The sequence below is a fragment of the Poecilia latipinna genome, unplaced genomic scaffold, assembly GCF_001443285.1.
Source record: "Poecilia latipinna isolate Pla-1442-1.1 unplaced genomic scaffold, P_latipinna-1.0 Scaffold3415, whole genome shotgun sequence".
NCBI lineage: Eukaryota > Metazoa > Chordata > Actinopteri > Cyprinodontiformes > Poeciliidae > Poecilia > Poecilia latipinna.
Window position 1 is genome coordinate 920 of NW_015116031.1, and position 10,172 is coordinate 11,091.

Consider the following 10,172-nt stretch of genomic DNA (forward strand, 5'->3'; position numbering starts at 1 on the left):
CATGAAAACAAAATATGAAATTACCTGAAACAAAGAGAAGCAACACAAGAGGCAATCAAATTTAGTTCAAAAGGGGGAAAAACATAAACAGAGGCTAAAACAGTCCATGTAACATGTTTACTTAAAACTTATTTGGACATTGAAATAGATTCTATAAAAGACAGTTTCTCTCTGTCTGATTTTACACAAAATTAAACATTTCCTGTTTTGGGTCTTTTAGGGTTTAAAAGTTATTTCTTGATAGATTGTTTTTAATTTCCTTAAGAATTTATTTTACTATCTTCAAAGTCAGAGATCTGCACACATTAAGATTACTATGCCCAGATGAATATGTTGTGGATTTGTAACCTTCTAACAAGGTACTACCCAACATTTATGTCATGTCAGGTACACCTGTAGATGCATTTTAGTGCATCACCTCAAACACATTGCTTCCTTGTGTTGTGATCCCACAGGAAAACCAAGCAAAATCTGACAAGTTAGGAAGATAACTGAGGCCTGAACTACAATTTCCAGATGCTTGAAGATGCCACATTCCTCTACTCATACGGCCATATTCCAGTACAAACACGATGGGAATGCCCACCAGTCACACAATGGCCTGAGACTGGTTCCTTGTTCTATAAATAAATGTGTTTTGGTGCAAAATGTCCCCGTGAACCCCAGAAGAAAAGCACAAATTGAAGCAAGTAAGAAGGTTTCACTATCTACTGTGAAACTAGTTCTGTACCAGTAGGCTGAAAGAAGTCAACATAAAAAGACTGATTACAGTTTTCACTCAAAGGCAAAGGCCTGGATTTTTAAAGATATGTTCCATAGTTTGAGGAAACAAAAATTAATACTAATAGTAAGAGGTAAAAGATGAAGCTTTACATGCCTGAGACAACATCCTAACTGTGAAGTATGGGTTGACAGCATTGTGATGTGAGAGTGTTTATCTGCAGGAAGAACTTGCATTTTACTATGAGAAAATATCAAAGCAAGAGCTAATGACGTAAACAAGAAAAGGTGCCAGGGTTGGGGTAAACATCCACTCCCACACCCCAAGCCTTCCTTCTTGGTTGTGCTAATGAAGAAAAACTCAATCTAGCACACATTATAGTCAAGGCCCAGGGGCCAAAACTGGCCCACAATAGCTTGTTATGTGGCCCTCTATACTCTTTAGGGCAACAGAACCTTCAAGGTTAACAGTTGTGTATTAGATATTATTTTATCAATCAAATCAAAGCAGATTTAATCTGTGCACTGTAAACTTACATCGATGTGAAGAGATGTTCAATATAATTTAAATTAAAGAAGTACTGAACGCAGGCAGCCTCTGATTAATATGCCTGCAATCTGCTAATATTTTATCAGTATTTTCTGCCACAACTGGCCCCTTGAGGACATTCATGATCTTGATATGGCCCGAGCTGTAAATAATTTTGACACCTCTGATCTAGCAGACCGAATAGAAACAAAACAGATACAAACGACCCGACTGTGAATCACCTTGCTCATAATCAGACCGTGTATCACTAAATATGGGGTGTTATGGGTCGTTTTGTCTCGATGCAAATCAGAGAACAAACTCACAGGAGTCCGTTACATAATTTCTTGGACTTCACATGAGTTCATTCAGTTATTTTCCACTCCGCTACGAGAAGCTCGCCGCCGCTGGACGCCGCGCCGCACCGCGCACGGGCCGCGAGGGCGAGCTGGAATGCATTGACGTCAGAAGGAAGCTGCTGGGCACTGCGCGTGCACGCCCAGTTCTCATTGATTTAGCCGCTGCAGAAGCGGGCACGCGGCTCTTCAGCTGGAGAGAGTCGTATCAAGAAGAAGAAGTGGAAAAGAGTGGCTCCTCCAGGAACCGACATGGAGCGCAGCGAGGGAGCAGAACGAGGAGGCGATGCCGCTCGTCTCCGCGTCTGAATTCAGCGGTGACACCGAGGCTTTGGGAGGCTGCGGAGATACGGAGCCGCTTGCAGTTATCACGGGACATTTGCGCAACAATGGTAAGTTAGCGCCGCTGCTGCTGTTGTTTGTCCGACGTTGTAGCGGAGTGATGTTGCTGCGGAGGAGCCGATGAGCTGTTCAGCCAGGATGGTGACTGTGTGCCAAGTTGGGACTGCAGTTTGAACAGCTGGCCTCAAGTCTAGCTGAAACAAACTGATGGACACTAACCCTGTTAGTGTCATTTAAAAAGGAGGCCTGTCAGTGTGAACTTGGCCCAGTGAAGCTGTTTAAAGGGGTGTTAAAGAGGCTTGCAGCTCTGCTTGATGACGCTGCAAGTGATGAAGTGCTGCTGATGATGATCAAACTGATAAAATGTATTTATTTGAAAAGGACATTTGCTTATAAAACTCAAAAAGGCTGTTATGGAAAGGCAAATTAAATAACACGAATAAGTGGTTAAATAAATTACAACTAGATTGACTAGATTCAACCAAAGGTTAAACGTAAGATAAAAACAACAGATTGCAAACTGCACATATAGAAAATAAAAAAATATATATATTTAAAACGTAACCACAAATATGCTGAACATGGAAAACATCTGGATCAGATTAAAGCAAAAGCTCTTTAAGACACAATATATGTGCTGAAAGATGCCAGATAATCACTGGAGATGCACAATTATTAATTATTACGATTATCAAATGCAAATTAACTCAAAAATAGAGGGGAATAAAGTGGGAAAGAGTACACAATTGATTCACTGCTGCATTTGTAAAGCCAAAAATCCAGTAAGAGTAACAAATGTTACAAGTGGAATGGTTTGGCATTGAGTGAAATAGTAATTTGATCCCTGAGCAAAACATGAATCTGAACTGTGTGAAGAAAGCTTCCATGATATGCACAGCAGCAAGACATTTTCCTTACTTGGTCACCAGATGTGTTTAGTCCTTAGAAGATATTTTGGTCCACTCCTCTGTATATAAACTCTCTAATTCTTTGGGTTTCTTGGCTGGAGCTTGGTAACTCAAAGCTTCAGCTCCTTCCTCAGATCTGTTGTTAGACTGAGGTCTGGAGGGGGTGTTGTAAGCCACTCCATGACCTTAATGTGGTTCTTCTGGGGCCTCTCCTTTGTTGTGCTGGTGGTACTAATTTAATTTGACTCAAACACTTTGCCTTAAACCTTCTCTGAATCAGACAGCTAATACACCTGCTCATAAGATCAAAAATAGCATAAAGATAATTAAAAATAAACAGAGATATGAATTAAGCTATAATGGAATCAAAATGACTGAACAAAACTTAAGTAAACATTTTTAAGGGAACATATTATCATGAACTAAACCTTTTAGAGTCCTTTGGAAGATAAATGAGGCCGAAACATCACAGATTGTCAACTGTACGTAGTAATGTGTTTCTTCCATATTCCTACACGGAGCAGCACCTTCAGGTCCATGTCTGTTGTCCTGGCGTAAACAAACAAAAACAATGACGTCGTTGCTCCAGATGTTGACGGTTGCGTTGATGAAGGTGGTGGTGGAGAACTCTCCACTCTGGGGATGGAGGATACAATCATGACATCACCAGGTTTAGTGTCGTCTCCTGACACAAACACATGCTCACTTGGACTTGAGCGCCGTTATACATTACGGTTTCTTGTTACAGTATTGATTCGACGTGCCATTTGTGCTTCGGATGGTGATATTTGAGACAAACTCAAGCACAAGCCCTCCAACATCAGAGACGATAACGGAATATTTCTCCCTCTGCTGCTCACATTGTGCTGTAATTCTGTAATCCGCTCTTGGCACTTAATCTAAACTTGTTCTGTCGTCTGTCTGCCATTGTTAAATGAAGTGGAACATTGGTCTACTTTTGGTCCGGTGTCTCGAGGGATGGGGCATTAACAGCAGCTGACCTCGTCTAAAGCCTTTCTCCCTTTGGGCCAGAGGCCAAAGTTGTCCTCACAGTCATTTCGTTTCATTGTTTTGTCTTTTTCTTTATCCTGCTAGGCAACCCCCCAGCATTGAGGAACTCTTGACTCAGCCAACGTCCCTCCACCCTTTTGTTTCAACCATGGACTCCTCAAGGGATTTGACCTCAGCCCTGGACGGGCCTGCGGACCCCAGAGACTTCTCCGGTCGCTCCGATCTCAGCGGCCTCTACCATCTGGGCCGGACGCTGGGAAGGGGCCACTTTGCTGTTGTGAAACTGGGCCGTCATGTCAACACGGGGCAACTGGTGGCTGTGAAGATGATCGATAAGACTAAACTGGATGTCATGGCAACAAGCCACCTCTTACAAGAAGTCAGGTGAGAATTGATCATTACGTTTTAAATTTGTAATCAACTATTCCACGAGAAACGGATTCAAGAAATATTAATGATATTGTCAAAAAAGACATGAGAGAACAAGTCTATTTGAATGCATGCTGTGCTTGTCCTAGTGAAATTAGATAAAAATAATTTATATTTTATTTGAGGATACAATGAAAAAACTGGTGATTTTGGGGAATTCAAAAATAAGATAAAATTTCACAGTGTAGAAATTCTTTATTTCAATACAATTTACCACATAGTGCTTTGATATCAATAGTTGTTGGGGAAACGCTAATTGCTTGGCTAGTGACCTGAATCAGACGATTTTCAAATTTATATTAAAATCTCTCAATAATCAGATTAAAATTTTTCCACACTGTAATCCCTCCACCCACGTCCTCATGTCTCTTTTTGTCGGAGGAAGGTCAGACTGGTGAGGCGTTTAAGCATCTTGGTGTATTTTGCACAAGTGATGGTCAGGTAGAGTGAGAAATGGAAAAATTGAGGCTTTGTCCTTTTTTTTATTGCTTCTTTAATTTGTAATGTTAAAAAGAAGAATGCAATGAAAGACAAAACTCTCGATTCACTGCATATTCGACCCTGACTGATCATTATGAATTATGAAGGGCTAAATTTATTCAGTTACTTGACTCCACTGCAGTCACCATGTTTTACATGGAGCAGTTATCACCTCCAGAGTGATGAAGGGAGACAGAAGATAATGAGAAAGAAATCGAAAAAAAAAAAAACTGTAAATGCTAGAAGTTACGGAAAGAAAAAGAAAACATAATCTGCAGTAAGCTGAATTATCTTGGCACAACAGTTTGACATCAACAGCAGTTTAAATTGATTTGATGTAAATAAATAAATAAATAAATAAATAGAGATTCATGGACAGTGGTCAGAATTTGCTTGGTTCTCTTTGATTGGTGATCAGCATGTCAGATACTGAGAAACAAAGTTTTCCTAATCAGATCTAAGACCTCCTGTTCAAAGGGAGTTGTTCCTTTCTACTGCAGCCACATACATGCTTGGTATGAGCGATTGTCTCAAAGTTAATGACACGATGCATTCATCTGTCCTCGGTGGCCATATGCTCGTTTAGGAGGGATTGCTGCAAAGTCGGTGACCCAATGCAATCAGCTGAGTTTCCTAAAATAACTAGCCTTTTTTTTTTACTAACTAGCCTGACAAACAAGCAGCATTCATGCAAGAATGACTCTTGCCTGAGGTGTTGGTCATAAAATTGGTTTTGTATAAATAAACCAAATGTAGTTTAACTGGATTAAATTAGCATGGTGCCCTTTATTTTTAGAATTTAATGACAAATCAGATAAAAATAAAGGATATTTTCATGTATACATAGTCTCACCTCCTGAGACTAAACAACAGCTGGTAACTTGAAGCTACAGACATCCAGACAATTCATTGTCATTTAGTGTTGAGAGTGGGCCGAAAAATGTGCATGCAAGTGAGCATGCACAGTTCTTTCTGTAGCATAATGTTGTGCTGTTAATAATAAAACATTCCTATTGTGAAGAAAACCGCCATCTGTCCACCTCTTTAACAAAAGGAATCACGAAAACATGACAAATCCACTCTGCAAAATGTACTTGCATATACAAAGCACTGTTGTTTACATTTACACTAGAAGCACAGTTTGTATTTCTTGAATTGCAACATAAATCAACTATTGTTGCGCATTTGTAGGTGCATGAGGCTGGTGCAGCATCCCAACGTGGTTCGGCTCTATGAAGTCATCGACACTCCCACCACGCTCTACCTGGTCATGGAGCTGGCCGAAGGCGGTGACCTCTACGATTACATCCTGCGCCACGAAGGAGGCGTGGTGGAATGCACCGCCAAGCGTCACTTTGCCCAGATTGTGCGAGCGGTGTCGTACTGCCACCAGCTGCACGTGGTGCACCGGGACCTGAAGCCGGAAAACGTGGTGTTTTTCCCCCAGCAGGGCGCCGTCAAGCTGACAGACTTTGGCTTCAGCAATTTATTCCAGCCTGGGATGATGCTGGCCACCAGCTGTGGGTCGCTGGCTTATTCTGCTCCAGAGATCCTGCTGGGAGAGGAATATGATGCTCCAGCTGTGGGTGAGAAACTCAATCGTGTTTATTTCCACTAGAGAATGTTGGATTTGGATGATTGATTGTTTTTATTGTGGGTCTAAATCATTTTTGAAACATCAAAAACGCTTTAGTTTTTGAGGCATTCTAAATGTTTGCTTTAAGAAAACATTTATTTTTTCCTGACCAAAAATTTCTGCAAACTCTGAAAACTATCTACTATTAAGCTAATTCCGCAGTCCTAGAATTGCAACTGACTCTCTTTGTAATTTTTTATTTCACTTTTGTACTCTAAAACTATTACATTTATTCAAATCTAATAGTCTTAGAGTTAATTCCTAGGCAACAAGTTGTGGACAATTCGGAAAAATGGTTTGATTGTTGTTGCAGCCAATATTTGACATATGAACTAGATGCTAATGTCAGTTCACATTTTGCAGCCCATGCAGGGCTTAAAAAAAGTGAAATAAAGCTTGACCCCCTTTATTTCAGGGGTCAGTCAACAGCCAACAAGATAAAAACAGCTTAAAAAATGATGAGTGTATGCATTCATGTATGCCCATGGTGGATTCATGAGAGTGCATTTCCAGTGCACTTAACTTATGAATGAAGTCTGCTGATTTAATTTGTCACTTATGGGAGCTGCTCAAAAACATTACAGTAAAGTAAAGAATAAAACCAGAGAGAAGGAGAGTTATTGTAGCACTTTTTGGCTTAAAAAGCTCTAGTTGTTACATTGGTATGATGGATGCAGTTGTCAGCAGCTCTAGTTCTACTAGAGCTATCTCAATAAAAGATGGCCCTCAAAAAGGCTTTTTTCCAGAGCAACTTCTCGAATTGGTAACTGTAAAAGGCTGCGTGTCCGTCTCTGCCCTCCTGACCCTGCGTGGGTATTCCTCTCGTGTTTTCGTGTTCGCTCCTCTTCGTTCACGTGCCGACGTGTGAATGCGCCGGGGTCTGAGCGCGTCTGCTGAGGATTAGTGTTTGTATTTGGGTCAGCCCGTTGTGAGCCAACCGGACTCGTTCTGCACTGCAGCCCTCCCTGCAGAGCAGGTCGCAGAGCGGAAACGGGAAGCTCTGTGCCTTTTCTGCTCGCTCTGATTGGGAAGGCTGCGCTGATTGTGGGATTTGACATTGCAGGAACAGAAGGGGAGCTGAGGGATTTGGTTTTATGTGTCCCATTTGTGGGGTTGGAGGAGGAGGAGAAGGGAGAGGCGGAGGGGGAGGGTGTCTGCCTCAGGGAGGTAGTGGTCTTATCTGCTAAGCTGGAATAGGCTGGATTTTTGTTTTGGCAGAATCTGGCCCACTTCTTTACTCTGGTTGCATCTGCACTGAATACATGCAACCCCACTGCAATTAGTGCTCTCTTGTAGAAGGACATTTGGTGCATTTAAGTTGCAAATGGGCTCCAAATGACAGCATGTGTAATTTAAGTGCTTGTGAATTGTCTGTTTTTATTTTTCCATGTGACCTTGCCCCGTGTAACAATGGGAGGGGTGATGAAGAAACGCAGCTCAACTTTCAGCACGACTCGCGAGTTGCATCAGTTCCTTTTTCCTCGGGTCGGTTCCTGTTTCTGAAGGGACGTCCTATTAAATAAATTTTTTTATTAGCTCCTCTCAAGAACATGCTCTGCTTCGTTGCAAAGGAAGTGCACTTTCTCTGCCCTATTTTCATATCGTCCAGCGTGACTCAGCCTGTCGATAACACGGCTTTGTCATCGCTTCTATAGAAACGTACTCTTCTGACTCCCTCGCTCATGAACACATATGTATTTATGGATGTAATCCTGAGCTGCACGCCGGAGGAGATGTCCCTCAGAGATGTCTCGGCTTAGTGAGATGACTCATAAACCGTCACAAACACCGCGACTGCTCTCTGTGCCGCTCTAAGCAGGCCTCCTTCACTGTACATGTGCGCTCTGTTTGATGCGTGTTTCATAAGAGGCAGAGAAAGAGGGAAGATGTTCACAAGGCGTAAAATGCAGTAATATGAGGTCGGTCCATAACTTTATACATGCAATCGACTGCAAACCTAAGAGAACTGCTGACAGAGTTGTGAAATTCTTGTAATCCTGTCACATTCTTAAAGGGATAAGTTAATTTTTTTTTATTAGGGTTGTGTTGACTACTTTTGAGTAGTCACCATCTTTTCTACATTAGACATCACTTGGAAGAATTTCAAATTGGAGCAGCTGGGACACTCCCTATGTACAGAATGAAGATAAATAGGAGAAATGTAGAACTCCCCCTAAATCAGCTGATTAGCAAATACAGCTGATTTAGCTGCTCAATTTTCTCTTAAGGGGAGTTGAAAATACTGACTGCCTGTAAATACCCCCCTCACACACAATCCTCACTTTGAAAAGTTCAAACTTTGCCATTTTTAAAATGGCAAAATCTGAGCAGTGGGATGAACCGAGTCTGACAGTTTGCGTCCTCAGACTCAGCTCCTCGGGTTAAAGTCTTTGCAAGTGTGAAAACACCTCATGACATCCTCTTAGCTCGCTGCCACAACACATGCACCTCTCATTTCTTTCTTGTTTTGTGGAAGCTGAAGGTCGGTTGCGAGGGGCACATGGAAAGCCCCCTGCACTCAGATCCTGTTATAGATCAGGAAAGAGCAGCACAGCCGGAGAGGCATTTTCTTCTTTTTTTTTTTTTTGTAACAAAACCCCTTTGTGTTTTCACATCAACCTGAAGGCTGGTGATTTGTTTATACCAACAATTAATGTTCCAGTGCTTGGAAAGGACACGATCTTCACAGCAACACAGTATAATAATAACAAAAAGAAAAAGTTAGCTTTGTAACAAAATCTACAAACAGAATTTTTTTACTACTCAGCATGTCCTGATGTTTTGTCTTATGTTCGCTTTGCACTAATTTGGAACGTGGACATAAGACAAGGATTTTCAAGAACTAAAGCTCGTCTTTCACAAGCTAATCAGATGAAATATTTATTTTAAGATGCAATAATCACCACAGTCGACCTCAGTATTACCCCTCAGCTGGTCACAATTATTAACAGTTCACATGTTCCCTCATGTCTCTTTATTCTCTTTAAAGAAGCTTAAAAGTCATCAGTTATCACATGTGGCGACGTCAGGACGACTATATGCACCTCAATAAAAGAGAACATTGTTGAAAATAACTTTTAACTAATGAAATATTTCCATCATTTATTCTTGTTGACCTTGATGATTACATCAAATGAAAACTGTAAAATTCAGTTCGTTAGAACTGAACTTACACAATACATTACCATTTTTAAAAAAAATTTTTTCAAAGAAAAGTCAACCTCGTGTCAAGTATATCCACATACTTTACAGTTTACAGCCTATGGTTTTGCTGAGGTGCAAAGGAAGCTCAGATTACTTTAACAACGACCTTCAGCTTGTCTGCGTTGTTGGTTCTGGTCTCTGTGACCTCGACAGTACGCCACAGTTCCTGCTGGGGCGTCAAGATTAAGAATGGAAGGGCGAAGGACCGGGCGTGGCAGAATGCATTGATAAAACTACCTATTAACAAACTGTTAAGATACTAAGACTTGTAAGCCATAGTCCTCGAAATGTACCTACAAAAACACTTCACCTATATCACTGCTTTTAATTATTCTCTATATTTTGAATTTAACGTTTTAATTATGCTCATTACTTTCACCCACATGCCATGTATACAGTGGTAAAAATTGCAGAAAACTAACTGATGTCACTATGCAACTGTTATATTTTATACAACAAAGCATTGTTGGCTTTTGAGCTTTTCCATATAAAATATATTTCACAAATAATTTTGCCTCTACAATGTAGATATTCTGACTAGAACCTATACTTGTCAC

At 40.9% G+C, this 10,172-nt stretch overlaps 1 protein-coding gene across 1 annotated transcript in view; it reads left to right on the forward strand.

The window, feature by feature from the left end:
- Positions 1-1,711: 1,711 nt before the first annotated feature.
- LOC106940915 (serine/threonine-protein kinase SRK2H-like) overlaps positions 1,712-10,172 on the forward strand; it is a 21,264-nt gene continuing 12,803 nt past the window's right edge. The window contains exons 1-3 of the mRNA XM_015023794.1: positions 1,712-1,997; positions 3,951-4,250; positions 5,967-6,361. Of these exons, the coding sequence (XP_014879280.1) occupies positions 4,015-4,250; positions 5,967-6,361 (631 nt within the window). The 5' untranslated portion in view covers positions 1,712-1,997; positions 3,951-4,014. The remainder of the gene's footprint in view (positions 1,998-3,950; positions 4,251-5,966; positions 6,362-10,172) is intronic.